Below are 27,272 nucleotides of genomic sequence, written 5' to 3'. Positions count from 1 at the left end.
AAGGAAAATTAGAGTCCAAACTGAGGCCAAGCCTGCCAATCCTCTCAGCAGCAGTTTTCTCCTCTAACAGTCTTCCTCTATCTGCCATGATGCCCAGGCATACAAACGGAGTTTTTCATTGTTTCCTTCAGGTTAACTGCTCTGGATGCTCTCAGTTCAAATAAGATGGTTTTAAAATTCCCCTCCTCCTTGCCTTACAGCAAAGAAGAGGAAAGGAGAAATTCAAATGAAAATAAATCATATACACAAATATCAAGATTCATAAGCTGGAGAATTTAATCCAATCAATTTAGCAAGGCCCAAAATGAAACCCGGTAATGAAAATGAAGACACAGCAATATTTTCAAGAAAATAGACATTTGGAAGAAGAAATATTTTCTTAAAAAATGTTTATTTGGAAAAGTCAGCCTCTTACACAAGGTTTTGTATCTATACTTTTACTCTGTCAATTACAGTGGTATTTTAAATGCATTGAATATAATTCATTGAATGTCTATCTTTCTGCCTCCATTTAAGTGATATTAGGTTAAAAAAATATTTACAATTTTTCATTCTGGTCCACCTTCCCTCCTTATCCTTATACTGAATCCATTTCTCTACTTTTCAGGTAAGTGAAAGAGGTCACAAAATTTTTAGGTTTGTGTGGAGAGTAAAAATGCATCCAACAATTCTAAGCACAACAATTTTCTGTAAGGCCTTCTCTGAAAAAAGAGAAGGAATTACTTATTAAAACTAAGCACACTTAGCAACTTCTTTCCCAACCCTATCTTTATTCGTTTGCCTGGTGCCAAATTTTTCTGGCCCTTTTTAACTTGAAAACATTAAAAAAAAAAAAAAACGAAACACCAAACACACACATATCTCACACATAGCACTAAGCTAGAAGCAGATATAAATGGGACCACTGTGAATCAAAGGGGAAAAATTCCAGGAAAAAAAAATTCCAATAGCTTCACAGTTTAACTGAGGTTTTGGAAAAACTTAAGTGAATTCAGCTGATGTTTGAAATATCTGTCTACATTTAATTAGATGTGTTGTATTTGCCAAGGAGGCACAAATATGTAGTTTTGTAGATTTTAATACTAACTTTTCCAGTGAGAAAAATAATACCAGGTGATTTCAAAAAGGGCAGTGATCTATAAACACTCAAATGCATCTTTGAACAGGGGAGCAAAAATAGCTAATTTAATGAAAACAAACCTTAAGCACTATACTTGGCTTCTAATAAGCATCCCAAGAAAAGGTACCTGAGAGGGGTTGACAAGTACACTGTGTCTAGAACAGCCAAGATGTTGCCAAAGTTTTATGCTTTGAATTTCCTAAATATATAGCTAGCAGAAACATATGCCAGAAATCTACTGATGCTAGGAAAATATTTTTGTCAGCATTTTGTAAAATCTCTAACTTTCAACCAATATTTCTGTTCATAAATCTTCCAGTGAAAATGTCTGAAATATATTACATGTAACAATGAAGCAAGATTAATTTTAAATTTTAGATTTGCCTCAAACAAGTTAGTTGTTATTTTTCCTTTTTACACAACACTCGAAATAGATGAATTCAGCAAAAATGTTTTAAGAACTTAAGGCTCTCTAGAGTTCTAAAGACTAAAACTTAAGGCACATATTATAATCTTTATGACATTATTAAAAGCTAAGATTAAAACAAAACAAAACAAAACCTACTTCTTTCCCCCATCCTTTGCTACCAACCATTCCCTCCTCAAATTCAGGCTATTGGTAAGGAGTCAAACAAAAATCCCATCAATGAACAACTGGTATGATTTCCACACAAATGTCTACTATTTGCATTGAGCACCACTAGTAGATTACAGGCCAGTAGAATATTTTCAGATATCCTGGGTCATGAACTGCTCAATTTACCCTTCAGCCCCATGGATTCAGACTGGACTTTCCTCCTCCTTGGGCCCTCCTTCTGTGTCTTTCTGGTCCGGAGATTCTGCTGCTTTGGTAACTTCCTTTGGCTTCTCAGCAACATCTATACTGGTCTCTTCCTCTTTACTTTCCTTTTTCTGCTCACTTGCTTTCTGTTCTTTTGCCAAAAGTCGATAATTGATGCCCATGCCAATGAAGAGATAGATACCTGAAATAATTAGGACGATGCCACATGCCCAGTATGTGTATTTGTAGTCTCCATACATGTCATTGAGCCGACCTAAATATGTAAAACAACACAAACAGTTGTGTTTCTAAGAGTAAACAGTTTTTTTTTCCCCAAGCAAAGCTTAAGGATCCATTCAGAAAGACGTCAATCCAATCTTTAAAGAGTCCCAAAATGATGAATTAGTATAAGGAATTGCTGAAAATTAGCTGATCCTCTGTTTATAATGCCTCATGGATTTTAAGTGGCCTTTGCATATTCTGTTATTTTTAGTAACTTGAAAATAGTTAACTCATGGCAAACTGGAAATGGAAGAGATGTAGTGATCACCTAGAGTCAATTCTCTTAATACACTATAGAAATAAGTGTTGCTAAAAGAGGCTTGGGAGTCTTGTCCAAGGCCATAGTGCTGTCCCATTTACCCAGGCCAATGCTCTTTCTCTCTCAGCATTTCCCAAAGAGTATTCCTGTGAACACCTGTCCAGTGCTAAAAATTTAAAAGCAATATCTTACACCCATTCTAAATGCTTAATCTTTATAACAGGCAGATTCTATTATCATCCTCACTGGACAGATTTAAAAACTAAATTACAGAGATGTTAGCTAATTTGTCCATGGTCACAAAACTAATAAGTGAAATGACTTGGCTTTAAACCTAGAAAGTCTGATTTGGAAGTCTGCACCCTTAAGCATGTGCTACAAGGATACTGCTTTAATGTTTCAAAAGTCAAATGAATTGGTAAATGGCATATTATTTTCTCATAAAGGCTTTGTGAGGTCTGGTAGTAAAGAACCCTATTTAACTTGATGTTTCCAAATTTTATTTTGGTCATGTAACTTTCATTACTATAAAATTTATTAGCATCTCATTGAACTGGTATCTCTGGGAAAATTCTACTCTATGCTTAAACAGGACTTAATACAACCAATTTAAATATGATTCCATACGGCTTTCTAACTCAGGGCATCATTCATTCAACAATATTTATTGAGCCTTTATCATATACCAGGCACTGGCTCAGCTAAGCCCTGAGGATAAGGGTGAACAGAGGATTTAACATCCACAGTTCAGTGGACAAGAGATGTTAATCAAGTAACTACACAAACTGTGACAAGTACTACCAGGAGAGTTTGAAAGAAGTGGGGTCAAGAAAGCTTTCCTTAAAGTGTCAACTAAGCTGGGATTTGCAGGATAGGAATTATCTAGGAGAATGGAGATGGGAATTAGATGCAGGCAGAGAACTGTAGTGCAAAGGCACAATGGTAGGAGAGAGCATGGTGTGTGAGGGGAAAGAAGGGCCAGGTTTCTGGGGCACAGAGAGCAGGAGGACAGTGGTAGAAATGAGGCTGGAGGGACAGGTGGGGCCAGCCCATGCAGTGCCTTGCAAGCCACATTAGGGAATTTGCTTTTCACCCTGAAAGTAATGGGAAGCAACTGGAGAGTTTTAGGAAATCTTGAAGAGTTCTGAACTGGAGACTTCAAGGAGACTGAAGAAAAGCCAGAACTGATACAGGTAGACCAGTTGGGAGGTTACAGTCAGGAGCAGCCCAAACAGGAGACAGGAGCTTTGGATAAGGGTAGTATTTGTGATGAAGAAAAATGGGCAGATGAGAAAAAGATTTAGAGCATAAAAACTCATAGAACTTGGTAACTCACTGGGTATGAGATGGAAGAAGACAGTGATCTCAAAAGGCAGCTATGGATCTTCTGTTATATACTCACTCACTCTCCAAATCAAAATTCCTAAAGTATGAGTCACATCCAGAAGGAGGGTCAAATTATTTTTTCACTACGTGTTATCTATTGAGCTATTAATTTGAAAGATAAAGTATTCAATAACCTTCACAAATAGTTCCCAAGTTATAATTAATTTACTAGCTGTATGATCTTAGCCAAGTTATTTCACCTTTTGAAGCCTCTGTTCACTTACAAAATGGGGACTAAAACGGTCCTACCTCATATGGACTTGTGAGATACAACAGTAGATACAAAATGATAAGGACAGTCTCTGGTACACTGTGAGCTTACATGGTAGCTATTATTATACTACTGCTACTGAAATAAACCTTTTTTTTTTTTGCTTTTTGTGTGTTTTTAAAAAATTTATGGGCCAGGCGCGGTGGCTCATGCCTGCAATCCCAGCACTTTGGGAGGCCTAACCTGAGGTTAGGAGTTGGAGACCAGCCTGGCCAACATGGTGAAACTGTCTCTACTGAAAATACAAAAATTAGCTGGGCATGGTGGTGGGCGCCTGTAATCCCAGCTACTCGGGAGGCTGAGGCAGGAGAATCGCTTGAACCCAGGAGGCAGAGGTTGCAGTGAGCCGAGACTGTGCCATTGCACTCCAGCCTGGGCAACAAGACCAAGACTCTGTCTTAAAAAAAAAAAAAAAAAAGTCTGTGAAATATACTTCATTTTTAAAATGAAATAATCACTAGCGCTTTAAAGATTGGGTTGTTTTTCTACATGCTTTTCTACACTAAGCACATCAGTTTTGCGATCAGAAAAAAGCATATTTTAGGCCAGGCGCAGTGGCTCACACCTGTTACCCAGCACTTTGGGAGGCCGCGACAAGTGGATCATTTGAGGTCAGGAGTTAGAGACCAGCCTGGCCAACATGGCGAAACCCCGTCTCTATTAAAAACATAAAAATTGGCTGGGCATGGTGGCATGCACCTGTAATCCCAGCTACCGGGAGGCTGAGGCAGGGGAATCGCTTGAACCTGGGAGGCGGAGGTTGCAGTGAGCTGAGATGGTGCCAGTGCAGTCCAGCCTGGGTAACAGAGCAAGACTCCGCCTCAAAAAAAAGAAAAAGCACTGACATTTGTATCAATATTTGATCCCCCTTTTGCCTTGATGGTTCCATTTAATTAGATTCTATATTTGAGCAATTATGCTGTGCCAAGTATTGTCCCAGCATCAAGGGTACATAAGTGAGAAAGATTTGTTCTTACCCAAATAGCTCACTAACGTTTGCTTTCTATCAGCATTCCCATCTTATATGCTTATTTTGTAACAGACCCACATTAGTAGGGAGATATACTATACCTAAAAGTGGTGGCCCCAGGAGGACAGGACAGCATTCCACAATGGTCACCAATCCCACAGCGCTGGAGAACCTCTGGGGTCCAACAAGGTCCATCAATGTTTCAAACAATACGGAGCTGAGCCACCCAAAGGCAAATCCAAAGAATCCCGCATAGACACAGAATCCAACATAGGTAGTGGATAAAGGTGCTAGCATATGACACACTCCATTTGCAACAACAGAAGCCGCAAAGAAATACTGAATTCGAGGTCTTATTGGCTTTGTGTTGGCTACAAGTCCCATAGATGGTCTGGCTACCATGTCAACAAAAGCCAGAATGGAAAGAAGGAAGGCAGACTTCTCACTAGAATAATGCTGACTCTTCCCATAACTACTAAGAAACACCAAAGGTGCAAAGAGTCCAAAAAACATGATCACATTTCCAGAGAGGTATAGCAAAAAGCCTCTGTGGGTGAATAGGGTTAAGTCCAGGAACTGATTAATTGTTTGGAAGACTGATCGTTTCTCCTGTTTAGGGTGTCTTCCAATAAGATCTGTATTTGCATCATGCAGACCTTTTTTTACACCAGATTTTCCAGGTTTCTGAAGGGATGCTTTAGACTTATCTTTCCCTGCCTCGGTTGGCTTGGGCCCGATTGGTCGCATGAGGGCTCCAGCGACACAGCAGTTTAGTAGCAAGCCCCCAAGAATTAGAAAGCTTCCTCTCCATCCAAAGATACCGAAGAAAACCTGATTGAGGGGGGCCAGAGTACAGAGGAACACAGGGCTGCCTGCCATGGCCAGTCCGTTGGCCAATGGTCGCCTCTTGTAGAAATACTTGCCAATCATGGTCAGAGCTGGATTCAAGTTGAAGGCAAGCCCAAGACCTGTGAAGAGGAAAAATAAATAAATAAATAAATAAATAAATAAATAAATAAATAAATAAATAAATAATAGGTATAAATAATGGAAAGAATAGGATATAAATCCTCATTATTAGAGGACACGTTATGTAGTGGTTTAAAGTATGAGTTCTAAAACAGACATGGGTTCAAATCTCAGTATCAGTGCTTACTGGTTGCATAATCTCACACATGTATACCCTCCTATGACTGCTTACTAATATGAAAAACGGGCACAGGGCACTGTTGTGAGGAAGAAAAGATTTGTTAAGCACTTAGTACCCAGTGCCCAGCATGTAGTAAGCACTTAATACATGTCATTTTTATTATTGTTGTTTTTATTATTTGAAGGTGAATAACTGTCTATTTTGTCTAATCTAACAAAATCACCAGATTATTATAACCATATAAGATCGTCAAGTCGACAGTGGAGATAAAACAAATTTACACTAGAAAATGCATAAGGCCAGGTGCAGTGGCTCATGTCTATAATCCCAGTGCTTTGGGAAGCCAAGGCAGCAGGACTGATTAAGGCCAGGAGTTCAAGACCACCCTGGGAAACATAGCAAGAACTGTCTCTACAAAAAGTAATTCGAAAATTAGTTGGGTATGGTGGTGTGTGCCTGTAGTCCGAGCTACTTGGGCGGCTAAAGCTGGAGTATCACTTGAGCCTAGAAGTTTGAGGCTACAGTGAGCTATGATCACATAACTGCACTCCAGCCTGGGCTACAGAGAAAGAACCTGTCTCAAAAACAAAAACGAAAGAAATAACATATAGTACAAAATGATCCCTTCCACTATAGCACCAAAACTTAAAAACAGGCAATTCCTAAGGCTCCAATTGTGAAACTTTCCTGAGAGATCAGAGAATTTAAAATACATACAAAGTTTTGAGAAAGGCCGGGCGCGGTGGCTCACGCCTGTAATCCCAGCACTTTGGGAGGCTGAGGCGGGTGGATCACCGGGTCAGGAGATCGAGACCACGGTGAAACTCCGTCTCTACTAAAAACACAAAAAATTAGCCGGGCGAGGTGGCAGGCACCTGTAGTCCCAGCTACTCGGGAGGCTGAGGCAGGAGAATGGCGTGAACCTGGGAGGCGGAGCTTGCAGTGAGCCGAGATCGCACCACTGCACTCCAGCCTGGGCGACAGCGAGACTGTCTCAAAAAAAAAAAAAAGTTTTGGGAAAATAAAACAACATTGTTAAGATGTCAAGGCTCCTGAAATTAATGTACTAATTTTTTTTTTTTTTTTTTGAGACAGAGTCTTGATCTGTCGCCCAGGCTGGAGTGCAGTGGCGCGATCTTGGCTCACTGCAAGCTCCGCCTCCCAGGTTCACGCCATTCTCCTGCCTCAGCCTCTCCCAGTAGCTGGGACTACAGGCGTCCGCCACCACGCCCGGCTAATTTTTTGTATTTTTTAGTAGAGACGGGGTTTCACCGTGGTCTCGATCTCCTGACCTCGTGATCCGCCCGCCTCGGCCTCCCAAAGTGCTGGGATTACAAGTGTGAGCCACTGCGCCCAGCCTGAATGTACTAATTTAATGCAATCCAGTGAAAATGTCAGTGAATTTTGGCCGGGTGCGGTGGCTCACGCCTGTAATCCCAGCACTTTGGGAGGCTGAGGCGGGCGGATCACCTGAGGTTGGGAGTTCGAGACCAGCCTGACCAACATGGAGAAACCCTGTCTCTACTAAAAATACAAAATTAGCCGGGCATAGTGGCGCATGCCTGTAATCCCAGCTACTTGGGAGGCTGAGGCAGAAGAATTGCTTGAACCCAGGAGGTGGAGGTTGCGGTGAGCAGAACACGTGCCATTGCACTCTAGCCTGGGCAACAAGAGCAAAACTCCATCTCAAAAAAAAAAAAAAAAAAAAAAAGAAAGAAAGTAAATGTCAGTGAATTTTACTTTCAGATTAAGGTAAATGATTCTAAAGGATACTTAGAGAACAAATACAGAGCTACTAGGAAATTTTTGATGGTGCAGAGGAAAAAGTGGGACCAACCAGAACAAATTATTTAAATGGCTTTACAAAAGCTACAATCATTAGAGCAGTGTGGACCTGTTTCAGGAATCGGTGAAAATTCATCAGTGAAAGTGCAGAAACACTACAGAAAGTCCAGGAACAGAGTTGAAATGTGCTAGCAAAAGTAAATATTCAAAGAACTTCCTCCCTGACCTCATAGCAAACCATTCTTACATTTGTTAATAAGCTCTACGGTCTATGATCCCTTACATTTTCACAAATCTAGTTCCCTGTTGTTATGCAGGTCTCTACTTAAAGTTGATTCTTCAGTGAGCCCTTACCTTCATTGCTTGCCCAGTTCTTCCCTGTCACAACACTCAAAGGCTTTATATAGCATTTATCACTACCTGATATTTTTCTTATTAATATATTTATGAGTTGTACTGTTTGTCTCCGCCTATTAAAGAGCGTAACTGCCTGACTTGTTGCTCTATCTCTACAGCACCTAAAATGGTTCCTAACACACATACAGTTGTTGCTCAATAAATATTTCATAAATAAATTAATAAAAGAGCAAATGAACCAACTGATTAACCATGTGGGAACAAATAGTTATATTTCTTTTTTCTCATCTTATGTCAGATGTTTTCATCCATTCGGAATTTTTAAGTGTAGCTGGGCGTGGTGGCTCATGCCTGTAATTCCAGCATGTTGGGAGGCCGAGGCAGGTGGATCACCTGAGGTCAGGAGTTTGAGACCAGCCTGGCCAACATGGTGAAACCCCGTCTCTATTAAAAACACAAAAATTGGCCAGGTGCAGTGGCTCACGCCCATAATCCCCTGGCCAACACAGTGAAACCCCGTCTCTACTAAAAACACAAAAATTAGCTGGGTGTGGTAGCAGGCACCTGTAATCCCGGCTATTTGGGAGGCTGAGGCAGGAGAATCGCTTGAACCCAGGAGGTGCAGACTGCAGTGAGCCAAGATCACGCCATAGCAGTCTAGCCTGGCAGTGACAGTGAAACTGTGTCTCAAAAAAAAAAAAAAAAAAACAAAAAACAACAACAACAAAAACCAGATTTTTAAAATATAAAAACTAAAGTGCACTAAACAAAAGGGGACAAATATTTTCATAATCTTGCAGCAGAAAACAACTTTCTCAGGATGATATACAAGACGGAAACCATAAAATACTTTTTGAATACATAAAAAATTTATATGTTTAATAAGGGGAAAACATTGGAAAAGATTGAATTTTAAAAATACTTTTTAACAAAATTCAACATCAGAAGGCCGGGTGCGGTGACTCACGCCTGTAATCCCAGCACTTTGGGAGGCTGAGGCAGGCGGATCACAAGGTCAGGAGATCAAGACTATACTGGCTAACACAATGAAACCCCGTCTCTACTAAAAAAAAATACAAAAAATTAGCCAGGCGTGGTGGCGGGCACCTGCAGTTCCAGCTATTCAGGAGGCTGAGGCAGGAGAATATGTGAATCCAGGAGGCAGAGCTTGCAGTGAGCTGAGATTGTGCCACTGCACTCCAGCCTGGGAGACAGAGCGAGACTCTGTCTCAAAAAAAAAAAAAAAAAAAAAAAAAAAGAAAGGATTAAAACCAAGAGATACTGTTCTCACCTGTTAAATTGGCAATTATTTTTTTAAAAAAGACAATATCCCATTGTTGACAAAAGGGATAATCTTGGAATCTCTGATATATTGTGGTGGGACAATAAGTGAGTATAACTTTTTTGGAGGACAATTTAGCATACATATATTAAAACAAACACACAGCAGTTCCCTTTCTACAAATGTATACAAAGAATATATTCATGTTCACAAAAGACTTTCAACTTAATACTGACAAAAAAAACTGGTTACAAAATTATACATAATTTGATACTTTTTTGCTCTAAAAAAAGGTGTATCTGTGCATAGAAAAATACACGGAAGGATATACAGAGAAATGTTAATGATATTCTTTGGATTGTGAGGTTATGGGTAACTTTTATTCATTATGCTCATCAACAGTTCATTATCTTAATTTAGTGATTTTTAAAATGGAGGAATTATCAAGCACATCCTCTACCCCTCAGAAATGTTATGTGGACATTCTGTCAAATAGCCACTCTCGCACCAAGTTGCCGCACACATTGTATCTACCACTACTGTCTATTCTTAGGACAAGGAATGCAATCATTCTTTCAACTCATTTACTCATTCAACAAACAATAAATATCCATTATATAATGGCAATTTCTTTAAAAGTTTGCTTTTCTAGTACTTTTATCTGTAGTTCTTCAAAATGATAATCAAGTCATTTCTATAAGAAAAGAATTTCACTCCAGAGATCTGAAAGATGAATGCAGGTAAATACAAAATAGCCAGCAATAAACTAATGCTTCCAAATGAATCAGTAGTAACTCACCTCCAATGACTCCAATACAGAAGTATAGTTGCTGTACGGTGTTACAGAAAGAAGCTGCAATCAAGCCACAGCCTGACAAGCAGCCACCAATAATCATGACTATACGACTTCCATATTTATTCACCAGGATACTGCTGATAGGACCTAAAAGATAACCAAAAATGTAGTAATATAAAGGAAACTGCTCCCTCACAAGCATGAATGACAATGAATGACAAATCCTCCAAAATAAACAAGCAGCAATGATAAGAATATTGTTTTCTATAATTACTTCTGAGTCATATGTGTACTAAAATAAAGATGTTAGAAAACATAATTAATTGTGCACGTTCTAAATCTAAAAATACTGGATGAAATTTTACTAAAATACAAAAGACCCGAAGTTATCCTTAATCTTTCTCTTTTATGGCAGGGCAGGCTGAAAACACCTTGGTAATGGATGTTCACAAGGTTCTTGATGTATCTAGGATATGATTAACATATATGCAGAAAGTGGCTGGGCACAGTAGCTCACGCCTGTAATCCCAGCACTTTGGGAGGCTGGGGCAGGTGGATCACCCAAGGTCAGGAGTTCAAGACCAGCCTGGCCAACAAGGTGAAACCCTGTCTCGACTAAAAATAACAAAAATTAGCCAGGCATGGTGGCGCGTGCCTGTAATCCCAGCTACTCCGGAGGTTGAGGCAGGAGAATGGCTTGAACCTGGGAGGTGGAGGTTGCAGTGAGCCAAGATTGCGCCACTGCACTCCAGCCTGGGCAATAGAGTGAAACTCTGTCTCAAAAAACAAACAAAACAAAAACATGTTAGTAGAAAGTATGTTCTGTTTTAAATTTCAGACATGCACAGTGATAGGAGACATATAAATGCATCTAGATTTTAGAGTACTTGTATATTATCATAAATGTGGTTTGTGGTGGTGTTTTTTTTTTTTTGAGACAGAGTCTCACCCTGTCGCCCAGGCTGGAGTGCAGTGGCCCGATCTCACTTACTGCAATCTCCGCCTCCCGGGTTCATGCCATTATCTTGCCTCAGCCTCCTGAAAGACAGGGCAGGCACGGTGGCTCATGCCTGTAATTCCAGCACTTTGGGAGGCCAAGGTGGGTGGATCACCTGAGGTCAGGAGTTCGAGACCAGCCTGACCAACATGGAGAAACCTCATCAGTACTAAAAATACAAAATTAGCTGGGTGTGGTGGCGCATGCCTGTAATTCCAGCTACTCAGGAGGCTGAGGCAGGAGAATCGTTTGAATCCAGGAGGCGGAGGTTGCAGTGAGCCGAGATTGAGCCATTGCACTCCAGCCTGGGCAACAAGAGTGAAACTCCGTCTCAAAAACAAACAAACAGCAGTCCCTAAAGCCACACGGCCGCCGACTCCAGGAAGCTGGTGCTTCCAACCGCTGTGCGCCGCTCCCGGGCTGTCGCAGTCTCCCGTTGCCGCCGTCATGTCCCAGCCCTCCACGGTGTTGGGTGCCATGGAGATGGGGCACCACATGGACGCGCCCACCAGCGCCGCAGTCACCCACGCCTTCCTGGAGCGCGGCCACACAGAGATAGACACGGCCTTCGTGTACAGCGACGTCCAGTCCGAGACCATCCTGGGTGGCCTGGGGCTCGGGCTGGGCGGCAGCGACTCCAGAGTGAAAATTGATACCAAGGCCAATCCATTGTTTGGGAACTCCCTGAAACCTGACAGTCTCCGGTTCCAGCTGGAGATGTCACTGAAGTGGCTGCAGTGTCCCCGAGTGGACCTCTTCCACCTGCTCATGCCAGACCACAGCACCCCGGTGGAAGAGACACTGCGTGCCTGCCATCAGCTGCACCAGGAGGGAAAGTTCGTGGATCTTGGCCTCTCCAACTATGCCGCCTGGGAAGTGGCCAAGATCTGTACCCTCTGCAAGAGCAACGGCTGGATCCTGCCCACTGTGTACCAGGGCATGTACAACGCCACCACCCAGCAGGTGGAAACGGAGCTCTTCCTCTGCCTCAGGGACTTTGGACTGAGGTTCTATGCCTTCAACCCTCTGGCTAGTGGCCTGCTGACTGGCAAGTACAAGTATGAGGACAAGGATGGGAAACAGCCCATGGGCCGCTTCTTTGGGACTCAGTAGGCAGAGATCTACAGGAATCGCTTCTGTAAGAAGCACCACTGCGATGGCATTGCCCTGGTGGAGAAGACCCTGCAGGCCGTGTATAGCACCAGCGCCCCCAGGATAAGCCAGATGTTGTGGACGCCTTTAATCAAGCCTGGCATTTGGTTGCTCACGAATGTCCCAACTACTATGATAGGACCATCGTTTCTCAGGCTGCCCAAGGCTCTTCTGTAACCTCTTTTGTTTCTCACACTTTCTTTAATTTAGAACTGCCTCAGTAAATTCTTAGGGATGGAAGTATTTGGACAAAAACCTAACAGTAGAGTCATCACCAAATGAAGAATGAAACCTCCTAGGGTGTTGTGTGTTAGTCTGTTTGCATTGCTATAAAAGAACACCTGAGACTGGGTCATTTATAAAGAAAACAAACAAACAAAAACAACAACAACAAAAAAAGGGAAAAGACAAAAATGCATGATCATTTTTTCCAAGTTTAGGTGTTGCAATTAGGTAATCTTGATTAAAAAAGAAAAGTTCCAGTTACATCCAAATTCAGGTACTAAACCAAAAATATCTTTCAGGGGCCAAGTGTGGTGGTGCATGCCTGTAGTCCCAGCTACTCGGGAGGCTGAGGGGAAGAATTACTTGAACCTGGGAGGCAGCAGTTGCAGTGAGATGAGATTGTGCCTGGGCAACAGAGTGAGGTTCTGTCTCAAAAAACAAAAAACAAAAAAAACCCACCCAAATGTATCCTTCAGAATTACTTGGTTCCATGCCTATATTATTAAGTTTCATGGTAGTACAATTGTGAAAAAAATGCTTGCAGGATAAGATTAAATCAGATAACAGTCAACACAACTTGGGTGTAACAACTCAAGAGAATAGGAAATAGAGTATTATCCAAGAAAACCAGACTACATTTCCTCAGCTAACTACATGCATATAAAAATCAGCATTTCTTGTATGTGAGAAAAGGAACCAAATGAAAAGCATTATAAGGAACAAGAAAATATTTCATGCATTTCATGTATCAGTTTTTTGCGACCAGTCTCCCTCTGTCGCTGGAGTGCAGTGGTGCAATCACAGATCACTGCAGACCCAACCTCCTTGGCTCAAGTGATACTGCCGCCACTGCCTCCAAAAGTGCTGGGATTATAGGTGTAAGCCACCATGCCTGACCTATGTATCAGTTTTTGAAAAGAGGAATCAAATGTCAAGTGGCCTTTTTTTTTTTAAATTTGAGACAAGGTGTTGTTCTGTCACCCAGGCTGGAACGCAGTGGTACCATCAGGGTTCACTGCAGCCTTGACCTCCTGGGCTCATTCAATCTACCTGCCCAGCCTCCCGAGTAGCTGGGACTTCAGTGATCATGATACTGGTGCTTATTTATGATACATGCTTATTTATGCTTTCACATGACACAGACAGAAGGTGCTCTCTTTCCATCTCCATCCATATAGATATAGATGTTATGTATGTATATATATATAAGATAAGCATGTTAAGAAGGAATTAAAGCTTTTGATTATTCACGTGTTTCACAGGACCAAGTCTCTCTAAGGTGCTACATCAAGAACTGGCTGCCGTTGCCGGGCGCAGTGGCTCACGCCTGTAATCCCAACACTTTGAAAGGCTGAGGTGGGTGGATTACCTGAGGTCAGGTGAGTTCAAGATCAGCCTGGCCAACACTATCTCTACTAAAAATACAAAAACTAGCTGGGCGTAGTGGTACATGCCTGCAGTCCCAGCTACTCAGGAGGCTGAGGCAGGAGAATTGCTTGAACCCAGGAGGCAGAAGTTGCAGTGAGCAGAGATCACGCCACTGTAGTCATAAGACTTTGTACAGTCAGAATTACAAAGATAAATACCAGGCTAGGCATGGTGGCTCATGCCTGTAATCCCAGCACTTTGGGAGGCCAAGGTGGGCAGACTGTTTGAGCCCAGGAGTTCAAGACCAGCCTGGGCAACACTGCGACAACCCATCTCTACAAAAAATACAAAAATTAGCCAAGCGTGGTGGTGCAAGCCTGTAGTCCTAGCTACTTGGCAGGGTGAAGGGGGAGGATCAATCACCTGAGCCCAGGGAAGCTGAGGCTACAGTTAGTGGTGATTGTGCCACTGCACTCCAGCCTGAGTGACAGAGTGAGAAACCCTATCTCAAAACAAATAAAGAAATAAATAATAAAAAACTTAAAAAAAGAAAAAAGGATCACCTTGGGCCATAGAGTGAGACCTCATCTCTACTTAACAAAAATAAAAAATTAGCTGAGCATAGTGGTAGGGCCACCTGCTACTGTGGAAGCTGAGGCAGGAGGATAGTTTGAGCCTAGGTGGCTGAGGCTGCAGGGAGACATGATCATGCCACTGCACTCCTGGTCAATACAGTGAGACCCTGTGTCAAAAAAAAAAGAAAAAAAATCCCACAAAACAAAGATCAATATCACCACAATGTTGACTCTGAGGTAGAAGTTAATGCTGTAGAAGTTAAAGTTTTTGAAATATTTAAAATTCCAAACCACAAGTGTTAAGGTGACCCTTGTGGAACTGATAATATGTAAATTTATACTTTCATGTTTTAAAAAAAAGGAAAAACAAATAAACAAACCAAAAGTAGGCAGGTAAGATCTCCTCCCCGCAAAATATACTTTAACAACCATCACTGTATATCTCTGACCCAAAGCACTAAAAAAGAAAACAAAACCAACCATATCTCAAAACATATTAGTGTTCAGACTGTGGTCCAAGTGAACAAGTTAAAGGATTATCACAGTTGTAAAAGTGATGAAAACTATTAGGGGATATACTATTTAGAAACCAAACAAAACAACCCATTTAGTAAAAATTCTGCAACAAGGTTCATGATAGGCATTTTGTCTTTTAGTGCTATTTCAGGAAGGATGGGCCTAATTAGCTATCATTAAAAATAGAAAGGGGTACAGTTTATAGGCCTATTATAATACAAACTCAAAAAAATGTGCTAGTTATCTCACTAATTGAGTAGGGACAAAGAAGGAACTGTTTCCCCAAAGGAAAGTGTCATGTGAAATTAATAAAACTGACATCACTTACTTTTGATGCAAAACACAAGTGGCTCTCTAGCTCTTTGGTAGCACAGAATAGCAACATGTAAACTTCTGGTTTGTAGTCAACTTAAGAACACACTGAACACCTGGAGTACCTCTGGGTAATATTTATACCAATTTCTTCAAGCCATCATAGTCAAAACCTGATTAAAATCCTGGCAGAATGGAGTTCAAAGCCCACAAAATTATTGGCTCCCAGAAGCTAAAGCCCAAAGTCCATTTTGACTTCTCTGAACTTATTTTAAAAAAAACACTACAATTCAGCACTTAGGTTCTTTAATTTGATAGACAAAATAGGCCTATGTTCAAAATGTAAAAGGCACAAAAAGATAAACAGTGGAAACATAAGTCTTCCTACTCCTGTTCCCAGTCACCCAGTTTCTCTCTTTCCATGGCAGCCAGTTACCGGTTTCTTCCGTACGATTTAATTACAGGCTTAATGAAATTATGATTTCAACTGCTTATTCCTGTTTCATGATCATATATTATTGTCTCAAAAGGATTATAAACTTCTCAAAGGAAGGGATCAGTGTTTTCTGTCACTCACAACACCTAGCCCAGTGCTGAATATATTCATAGAACTTGACAGATATTGGTTGAATCTGGCACCACCTTAGCAGCTGAAGGCTAAGTTATTTATAGTTGAAACCTAGAATCATTACATTGGCTAGAAACAGTATTTTAGATGATGTTAAGTGAGCAACTTACTTCCTACATTTCCTTTACAATATGCCAAAAAAAAAAAAGAGAAATAAATGGTAAAATTTAAGTTTAGGGTGCAGCTGAAATGCTTTTAGGACTCATAACATCGCAAGTAATATGGAGGAGGTTTTTTCAGTTAATTCTAACATCATATAAAAATTTTACCTGAGACTTTGAACCATGCCATTCAGGCTAGTCTGATTTATTTTAATCCTCCCAACATCAATTTTTAAAAATCTAAACTTATGTTTACATTTCAAGAGTCTAGCAGGGATCAACAAAAAAAACCAGTTGTGCATACACCATTTTTATAACAGTCTTTTAAGCTCAATGATACATCAGTTGGAGCAAATCAAAGTCCCTCACAATTTTCTCATTTCTGTTTTGAAATACTATAGTATACTATAGCAAGAGTTGCTATTGTTATCAGGAATGAAAAATGTGACTCTAAACACCAAACTTTAAGAAATAACATTTCAAAACATCTCACTGAATAAGACTTTTTTTTTTTTTTTAAAGTTACCTAATACAGACACTCTGGCTGCTTCATGAAAATTAAAAGAGCAGGCCTTAATGGGTACTTACCTCCACCATACATGACAGCCAACATTATGGAGGATATCCACGACACTTCGCTGGTGGTAGCATGGAATATATCTTCAATCTCTTTGAAGAAGACAGTAATTGATTTGGGAAATGCATAAGAGAAGCCGATGGAAATGAAAGCTCCAATTACCACTGCCCAGCCCCAGCCTCCATCTGGGGGGGTGTATCCAACTGGACCTCCAACTGCTGGTGGCATTTTAAGTGTAGATAAATTCCAAAATGCAGGTCAAATCCAAATATCTGAAAGATATAAAATTAAAATAGCATGTCAATATAAGGCACACCTATAAAACTCTTTTGTGAAATAAGAAATATAGCCAGGCGTGGTGGATCATGTCTATTAGTAATCCCAGCTACTTGGGAGGTTGAGGCAGGAGGATCATTTGAGGCCAGGAGTTCAAGACAGACTGGGCAACACAGATCCTGTGTCTAAGAAAATTTTTAAAAAATTAGCTGGGTATGGTGGAGCATGCCTATAGTCCCAGCTACTTAGGAGGCTGAGGCAGGAGGATCACTTGTACCCAGGAGTTTGAGACCACCGTGGGCAACATAAGTAGACCCCAACTTTACAAAAAAATTAAAAAATTAGCTAGACATGGTGGTGAGTGTCTGTGGTCCCAGTTACTCAGGAGGCTGAGGTGGGAGGATCACTTGAACCTGGGAGGTAGTGGCTGCAGTGAGCTGTGATTGCGCCACTGCACTGCAACCTGGGTGAAAGAGCAAGACCCTGTCTCAATAAATACATAAATAAATTGGTAAACAAGAGACCTGATGAGATTCCAGGTTGGTCATTGCATCCATGTGCAGGGAGGATAGCATACCCTAATTCCACGGGAGAAGAGGCTCCTGTACTTGGGGACCCTTCCAGATTTCGCCCTATGTACTTCTTCATCTGGCTTTCATATGTATCCTTTAAAGTATCCTTTATAATAAACCGGCAAACATAAGTAAGTGTTTCCTTGAGTTCTGTGAGCCTTCCTAGCAAATTAATCAAACCCAAGGAGAGGGTAGTGGTAACCCGATTTATAGCTGGTGAGTCACAAGTACAGGTGACAACCTACTACTTACGTATGATTGGCGTGTGAAGTAAGGGCCCCAGTCTTGTGCAACTGAGCCCTTAACCTGCGATCTAACTCCAGGTAGTTGAAGTCAAAATTGAATTGAATTACGGGATACCCAGTTGGTGTCTCCTACAATTGCTTGGTGTATGTGGGGGAAAAAAACCCCCACACATCTGGTTACAGTAGTGTTTTGTGATGTGCTGAGTGTTGATTGTGTAAGAAGAAAAAAAAGTGTTTTTCTCCTTCAGAACTTTACACCTATCTCGAGTACATGAATTTTTTTTAATGTTACTTATCCAATAGACATTATCTTCTTTTAAAGACATTATCAGAAAAAGTTTTAGAGTCATAGTATTACCCATAATTTTTTGTAGCTTAAAGGAAAATACCTTCTCACCACTTAAGAAATCATAATTGAAATAAACCCTTTTCAATAAATCAGTTAACATCATAATTCCTTAAATTACTATAGATAACCAAAAGCCCCATTTGACTTATCTGCTTAACCTAAGATAACAGATAATACATAACCTACAAACACTTTAGTTGTTTTTTTTTTTTTTTTTTTGAGACAGAGTCTCACTCTGCCGCCTGGGCTGGAGTGCAATGGCGAGATCTTGGCTCACTAAAACCTCTGCCTCCCAGGCGGTTCTCCTGCCTCAGCCTCCTGAGTAGCTGGGACTACAGGCACACGCCATCACCTCTAACTGATTTTTGTATTTTTAGTAGAGACGGGGTTTGGCCATGTTGGCCAGGCTGGTCTCGAACTCCTGACCTCAGGTGATCCACCCAAAGTGCTGGGATTACAGGCGTGAGCCACCACGCCCAGCCCCAACACTATAGGTTTTAATATAGTCTTTATAAGTTTTTTACCTTTTCCAAAACATATTCTTCCATACTTTCTTTTCACATTCTCTTATTTATGGCTGACTTAACGTACTAGGAAGTGGGTGCCTGACTCACTAGATATGTAGCAATTTACAAAAAAATAAGACAATTCTGAACACTGAAAATTTTCACTTAACAGGCTGGGGAACTATCTCAGAAAAGTTTCCTTTATCTAATAGCTTTGATTCAAGGTATTTTTCCCCATTATATGACAAGAAACTCCTAAACAACAGCTAGCCAATACAGTTAAAATCAGAAATATATATATGATGTCAAAATATGGTAGTTTTAGGCCAGGCGCAGTGGCTCACGCCTGTAATCCCAGCACTTTGGGAGGCAGAGGTGGGTGGATCACCTGCGATCAGTTCTAGACCAACCTTACCAATATGGTGAAACCCCATTTCTACTAAAAATACAAAAATTAGCCAGGCATGGTGGCATGCGACTGTAATGCCAAGTACTAGTGAGGCTCAGACAGGAGAATCCTTGAACCCGGGAGGCGGAGGTTGCAGTGAGCCGAGATCACGCCATTGCACTCCAGTCTGGGCGACAGAGTAATACTCTGTCTCAAAAAAAAAAAAAAAAAAAAAGTACTTTTAAATCAAAGATAACCCCTTTGTCTTGAATTCACTTAGTACTAATGAATAATGAATAGCATGGTTAGAAAATGTAACCTTCTGTTACATTTTCTAATAAGATTTTAATCAGGGGCAGGTGGGAGTGAGAGTTTGGTGGTAGGTTACCTGTTTTCTCATGAAGGTCTCCTTTACTTTAAGCCAACTTCCACCCTATATTACAACTTATCCTGTATGTTAGCAGGTACATTTCAAAGTATGTCCACTCAGACAATATTACAGCAATGAATACAGGTCAGAGATGACAAGTTCACTCTTGACTACCATGTTCTTTAGTCTATGACACAAACGCTTCTTCATAATATTAGTACTCAACTCCAAAACACTGTTCCTTCCAACCCCTATGAACACTTCAAATACAATTCAAGACACTGGATGTTGCGGGAGTATGATGAAAATAGCTCCATACAGGAAGTTTCCTGAAAAGCAAGGATATACTCACCACTTATACACAACATTCTACTATAGGTTCTAGCCAGTGCATGCAGGCAAGAAAAAGAAACAAAAGGCATAAAGAATGGAAAAGAAGAAATAAAATAGGCCAGGTGCAGTGGCTCACACTTATAATCCCAACGCTTTGGAAGACCAATGTAGGAGAATCGTTTGAGGACAAAAATTCAAGGACAGCCTGGACAACATAGCGAGACCCTACCTCTACATACGTTGTTTAAAAATTGGGTGTGGTGGTGCACATCTGTAGTCCTAGCTACTTGGGAAGCTGAGGTGGGAGGATCACTTGAGCCCAGTTTGAGGTTACAGTGACCTATGATCATGCTGCTGCACTCCAGAGCAAGACCTTGTCTCGGCCGGGCATGGTGGCTCACACTTGTAATCCCAGCACTTTGGGAGGCTGAGGTGGGCGGATCACGAGGTAAGGAATCCAAAACCAGCCTGGTCAACATGGTGAAACCCCGTCTCTACTAAAGATACAAAAAATTAGCCAGGCATGGTGGTATGTGCCAGCTACTTGGGAGGCTGAGGCAGGAGAATCACTTGAACCCAGGAGGCAGAGGTTGCAGTGAGCTGAGATCGCACCACTGCACTCCAGCCTGGGTGACAGGGGGAGACTCCGTCTCAAAAAAAAAAAAAAAAGCCTGTCTCTAAAAAATAAATAATAAATAAATAAAGTTGTCTTTATTCAGATGACAGATATGTATAAAGAAAACCCTAAGGAACATCAAATAAGTGAATTTGACTAGGTCTTAGGATACAACATCAATACACAGAAATCAATTGTATTTCTAAATACTAACAATGAACAATGCAAATATGAAAACATTTTTAAATGCTATTGTACATGGTAAACTATATAGAAATAAATCTCACAAAAGATGCATGAGATATGTACACTGAAAACTATAATACTGAGAAGTTAAAATAGATAACCTATCCTCTCGGACTGAAAGACTCAATATTTAAATCAAGCAAAGATTTCTGAAGGAACATGAAGAAACAACTATAAAAAAAGTTGGCCAGGCGCAGTGGCTCATGCCTGTAATCCCAGCACTTTGGGAGACTGAGGCGGGCGGATCACGAGGTCAGGAGTTTGAGATCAACCTGGCCGTCTCTACTAAAAATACAAAAATTAGCTGGGTGTGCTGGCACATGCCTGTAGTCCCAGCTACTCGGGAGGCTGAGGCAAGGGAATCGCTCGCTTGAACCTGGGAGGCGGAGGTTGCAGTGAGCTGAGATCACACCACTGCACTCCAGCATGGCCAACAGAGGGAGACTGCGTCTCAAAAAAAAAAAAAAATGCAAATTAAAATCACAATCTAATACATACCTACTAAAAATAAGACAGATAATTCCACGACTTTGTGGGGTTATGAAGCCAATGGAACTCTCATATTGCTGATGTTACAGTCCCTTGGAACACATTTTGGCAGTTCCTTATAAAGTTATAGATACATTTAACATATGAGCTAGCCTCAGGTATCACCCAGGATTTATATAAAAATTCTCTAGCAGCTTGATGCATAATAGCCAAAACCTGAAAACAACCCAATGCCCATCAACAAATGAATGGATAACCAATGGTACAGACATATAATAGAATACTACTCAGCAATAAAAAGGAACTACTGACGCATGCAATAACATGGATGAATTGTAAAAGCATTCTGTTAAGTAGGAAAAAAAGCTAGACAGAAGATCGTATTCTATATGGTCACATTTATATTAAATTCTAGAAAAGGCAAAATTCTAGCACAGGTTGAGCATTTCTCTAATCTGAAAATATGAAACCCAAAATCTGAAACTTTCTGAACACCAGCATGATGCTCAAAGAAAATGCTCATTGGAACATTTTGAATTTTGGATTTTTGGATTAGGGATGTTCAACTGCTTAAGTAACTGCAAATATTCCAAAATCTGAAAAAGTCTGAAATCCAAAACACATTTCATCCCAAGCATTTTAGATAAGGGATAGAAAAGAGATCAGTGGCCACCAGGGGTTGGGGAGAGGAGACTGACTGCAAAGCGGTATGAGATAACTTTTAGGGTAATGGAAATACTTTATTATCATGATGGTGACAGTTACTCATCAAAGTATACATTCAAGTTAGTAAATTTTATTATGTCAATTATACCTCAATAAAGCTGATCAAAACTCCAAAAAAGTCCAAGGACAGTGACAAGGGGAATAAAATTTGTTCTGTGGCACAGGGAGACAATACAGAGGCAAAAGGAGAGGGCAGGCAAACTTCGTCTTGGTTATCTAGATGGTTAAAAGAAAGAGGAAGAAGACAAAGATGAGGATAAAGAAAAGGAGACAAGAGGAGGATAGAAGATTCTTCTGAGAATTCACAACTCAGGCCAGTGTGAGCTCATGCTTGGCAGGGGATTATCTGTAGAAAATCTTTGTTGTTCTTCCAGAGATACATTATATTTGATTTTGCTAGCAAAGATTTCCCACAAACAAAAGCCTGCCAAACATAATCTCACAATAGTGAACACATCAAGAACCAATTAACCGTGAGTAAATGCAATGCCAATCCAACACAGTCGGATTAGATGCTCAGGAACTATAGGCATAGGAATATGAATATTTAAATGACTAAAGACATAAAACAAGGCATTTAAAACATTAGAGAAAATTGTGTCTTTCTCTAAAATTATGTCTTTCTCTAAAAAAGGTCCATAGAAGAAGATTAATTGATTTGAAATAGAACTAGAAATGGAAAGTAAAGTGGCCGGGCATGGTGGCTCGTGCCTGTAATCCCAGCACTTTGGGAGGCCGAGGAGGGTGGATCACCTGAGGTCAGGAGTTCGAGACCAGCCTGGCCAACATGGTGAAACCCCATCTCTACTAAAAATACAAAAATTAGCCAGGCGTGGTGGCACATGCCTGTAATTCCAGTTACTTGGGAGGCTGAGGCAGGAGAATCACTTGAACCTGGGAGGCAGAGGTTGCAGTGAGCTGAGATTGCACCACTGCACTCCAGCCTGGTGACAGAGCAAGACTCCGTTTCAAAAAAAAAAAAAAAGTAAAGTCAATGAAATTAATAACAGGTTAACTAGAAGATTGGACGTAGCTACATACAGAGTCAGTAAACCTTAAGAATATGTTTGAAGAGATTAGTCAGAATTCAGGGGAGAGTGTCATTCTGAAGCTATGAACGAAAGGTTTTAGAATGGGAGGATCTGACATTTATCTAATGGGACTTTGGAAAAAGAGAATAGAGAATGGAGAAGAGGCAACTGTCTGGGTAAATGACTAAGGGTTAATGACTAAGGATATTATAGACTTGATGAACAATATAAATCCTCAGTTTGAGAAAACAAGATAAAGAGAAAAATCTTAGAAGACAACTATTTAGAAAATACAGATGACTCAGCTAACAAATATTCATACTGACAAAACAGTCTTCCTGACAATTTTGAAAAATTCTCACCTATTATGTCTTCAAATATTGCTTCTCCCCCATTCTCTCTTTTCACTTTTCTGAGACTCCAACTGGATATGGTTTGGACCTTCCCATGCTATCTACTCTCTTACTCTCCTTTCCATGCTGTCATATTATCACTCATTCCTTTGTTTCTCTGAACTTCATTCTGGATAGTTTCTTCTGTACTTTAGCTGTGTTTGGCACTAAAGATTAAGGTGATGTAACTTATGGGAAATAGCTGGCCAGTCTTCATTTTCAAACCAATCAAGTAAAAGAGATTTCCATTAAACAAAAGCACACTTCTTCATTTTAATTGAAATAAATCTGTTGATATACATCTCTGTGATACATATCTCATTTTTATAATTCTAACTTAGAAAATAGAGAAGGCAGCTGGGGGCAGTGGCTCATGCCTGTAATCCCAACACTTTGGGAGGCTGAGGCGGGTGGATCACTTGAGGTCAGGAGTTCGAGATCTGCCTGGTCAAAATGGTGAAACCCCATTTCTACTAAAAATACAAAAATTAGCTGGGCATGGCGGCAGGCGCCTGTAATCCCAGCTACTTGGGAGGCTGAGGCAGGAGAATTGCTTGACTCTGGGAGACAGAGGTTGCTCAGTCTGGGCAACACAGCAAGACTCTGACTCAAAAAAAAAAAGGAGAAGGCAGGAGTTGGTTGTCCAGACGAAATAATTTTTCAATATTCTCCAATATTTCTGACCTAACCCCTTTTTGGATTTCTATCATGGGACTCTCTCTAGGACTATGCATTCTGGAATTTTCCCTTCCTTTGAGATTTTTATTGCTTAGGACAGTGAACCACCACAAGAAATGGGATGAATAAGAGATGAACCTCTCTTTTATAGTGGGAGTAAAAGTCTTTCAGATAATTCAAGTTGGAAAAGAAAAAGTAGAGATCAGGCATCATTCTCAAGAGGTAATTTTTAGCTAAGGTTATCTCTCAACCTGAGGATGTGCAGAATAATTCCCTCAAAAATATAACCCAGTTTAAAAATTGAAGGTCTTTGTCCTAGGACATTTCATCTACCTAGGATTTGGGTGAGATAAAAATATTTACAAGTTAAGGTTTCCTAAAATTTCTACTGGAATGAATATGATTAAAAGCTATTTAACAGGTCAGCTCTGCTAACAGAAACAGCCTGAATTCTAAAATCATGTTAAATAAAACTGCTGCAGGCATTGATTTTATGAGTTTTTTCTTCTTCTAAGTATGAAAAAAGAGAACACTTAAAAAATTTCAAAGAACCACTAAAAAGATTAATTCATCTCAGAATATTTACACACATAGAACACCCACACACAGACAGTAGGGCTGTTTAACACATCAAGCTCTGACTAGAACAGCTAATACGTGCTGGACGTGATTAAACTTTCAGTTTAGCTGCCAGCTATGATTTGTCCCAATTAAGGCAGTTACAATTTTTAGTCACTAAAGCTTGCCTCATCAAGTTAATACCTTATTCCATAGTGCCAAAATTAGATTTAAAGCCTCAAGAAACTTTAGAAAAATTTAAAAGGAAATAAGAAGTATAAGAAATAAGAGAATGCAAAATCATTATGAAAAACAGAACACTTCAAAAAACCACACACAGATTCAACACAATTCTGCCACCGCCTGACAAATGGCTATCCCTGTTAACTTAAAAATACTGATGGTACATAACTGAAAAAAAAAAGTCAGTTAATATTATCTAAGCATATTATTTCCTTTTAAACTGGCAAATCTTAGCTATAAACAGAAGGGCTCATTCAAAAAGTAAATTATGAGAGCAGTCCCCCTTGCAGAGTACTCAGAGTTCCCTTGAGAAAACAGAGCACATGCATTCTTTGTATGCTAAAGCCCAGAGGCTAAAAGGGACTAAAGTTTAAGATTTTAATCCTTACAATGTGCACAGTAGCTTTCCTATCAGCTTAGCTATTGCTGCCCAAGAGTGATGGGGAGACTAAAAAACAAAGTGATAGGGTAATAAGAAAAATTCTTCATCAATTCATCTTGTAAAGGATGATAGAAAACAATAACCCTAACTTTTCTTGGCAATGACGGTGATAAGAATCACCTTCTAGATTTTCTGATTTTTTTTTTCTCGTAACTCTCATGAATTGTGGTAGTAAACTAATCTGGAAAGCTGAAGCTGTGCTCCATACCTGCCATGTCCTTGCCCCACTCCCAAAGAGAAGAGCTACAAAAGCCTTGAAAATAGTATTCATGATGTTCTGTACACTTTCCTCATCAACATTTAAAACAAAGCCACTGTCTTTTCCTAAAATGACAACGACCAGTTTGTGAATTTAAAAGAAGCAGAAAGTATATAAAACCAGTAACCTTAAAAATAATCCGTTAATAAGTGTAAACTAGTTTTAGGTTTCAAACACATGGAAACATTCAAATCCAGAAAGGCTGATTTCCTGAAGCTATTGCTGCTAAAGTAGATAACGGGTTGCTCGCTGTAACTAGCCCTAATCCAGCTTCATGGTTTACAGAACCACCTGTCCCAAGTTAACTCCCAAGATTCAAAGTCTAGGAAACCTCACTTTCGTTTCTTTTCCACTTTGAAACCGAATACATTGAGGAAACCAAAACAATGAAAAAATCAAGCAGAAAGCGCCAGTCAAAGAAGGAATATACCTACTGGATCTGGCTAGCCAAACACTCAGCAATTATGAAATGCACAATTTTGATCAAACTGCATATAAAGAATCTTAAAAAATATAAACCTGTCTCTGCAAACTTCCAACTCTCTTTACCTACCCTGCCATTCTGGGAAAATCTTATCCACATTACAAGAAGTTAAATATATTATGCTTATAAGAGAAATTAACAACTTGCTAACTAGAATGCTTAAAGAAGGATTTTAGGCCTATCTTTCAGAATTCTGTTTATGATAATTGATTTTAGACCTTGCTTTTAATTCATATTTATAATCCCTAAAAAAATCAATATTTTAGTTAATAATTTCCAGTTTAAAATTATTTACATAGACCACTCTACCAATAAATAGAAAGCATTTCTTTTTTTCTTTCTTTTTTTTTTTTTTGAGATGGAGTCTCGCCCTGTTGCCCAGGCTGGAGTGCAATGGCGCGATCTCGGCTCACTGCAACCTCCGCCATCTGGGTTCAAACGATTCTCCTGCCTCAGCCTCCTCAGTAGCTGGGATTACAGGCACACGCCACCATGCCCAGTTTTTTTTTTAACTTTTAGTAGAGACAGCGTTTTACCATGTTGGCCAGGCTGGTCTCAAACTCCTGACCTCGTGATCCACTCGCCTCAGCCTCCCAAAGTGCTGGGATTACAGGTATGAGCTACCGTGCCCGGCCAACATATTTCTTTTTTAAGATAGCAGATCTCCAAAGAACAAGAGTTGGCAAGGATGTGGAGAAAAGGAAACCCATGTACACTGTTGGAGGGAATATAAACTGGTGTAGCTGTTATGGAAAACAATATGAAGATTCTTCAAAAAATTAAAAATACAATTACCATTTGATATAGCAGTCATACTTCTGGGTATGTATCCAAAGGAACTGAAATCTGGATCTCAAAGAGATTACCTGCACACTCCCATGTTCTTTGCAGCATTTTTCACAACAGCCAAGACATGGAAGCAACCTAAATGTCCATCTACGGAGGAACAGATTAAGAAAATGTGGAAAATACATATAATTGCTCTTGTCGCCCAGGCTGGAGTGCGATGGTACGATCTCGGCTCACCGCAACCTCCACCTCCTGGGTTCAAGCGATTCTCCTGCCTCAGCCTCCCAAGTAGCTGGGATTACAAGCATGCACCACCACACCTGGCTAATTTTTGTATTTTTAGTAGAGACAGGGTTTCTCCATGTTGGTCAGGCTGGTCTCAAACTCCGG

General features: G+C 40.3%; 1 protein-coding gene and 1 pseudogene across 3 annotated transcripts in view; one reads left to right on the top strand and one right to left on the bottom strand.

The window, feature by feature from the left end:
• Positions 1 to 372: 372 nt before the first annotated feature.
• SLC16A1 (solute carrier family 16 member 1) overlaps positions 373 to 27,272 on the bottom strand; it is a 45,237-nt gene continuing 18,337 nt past the window's right edge. For 2 of the 3 annotated variants that reach the window (XM_032154968.2, XM_032154969.2), the window contains 4 exons: positions 16,902 to 17,162; positions 10,443 to 10,586; positions 5,171 to 6,037; positions 373 to 2,175 (listed from right to left, as the gene is read on the bottom strand). In XM_032154968.2, coding sequence (XP_032010859.1) covers positions 1,901 to 2,175; positions 5,171 to 6,037; positions 10,443 to 10,586; positions 16,902 to 17,118 — 1,503 coding nt within the window. In that variant the 5' untranslated portion in view covers positions 17,119 to 17,162 and the 3' untranslated portion in view covers positions 373 to 1,900. The other variant, XM_058439450.1, reaches the window with a different exon arrangement.
• On the top strand, positions 11,784 to 12,828 carry LOC116469589 (aflatoxin B1 aldehyde reductase member 3-like; annotated as a pseudogene).

Source organism: Hylobates moloch, unplaced genomic scaffold (assembly GCF_009828535.3).
Source record: "Hylobates moloch isolate HMO894 unplaced genomic scaffold, HMol_V3 SCAFFOLD_5, whole genome shotgun sequence".
NCBI classification, from domain to species: Eukaryota; Metazoa; Chordata; class Mammalia; order Primates; family Hylobatidae; genus Hylobates; species Hylobates moloch.
The sequence above is the reverse complement of the archived record's forward strand: the minus strand, read 5'-3'. Positions and strand labels throughout refer to the sequence as shown.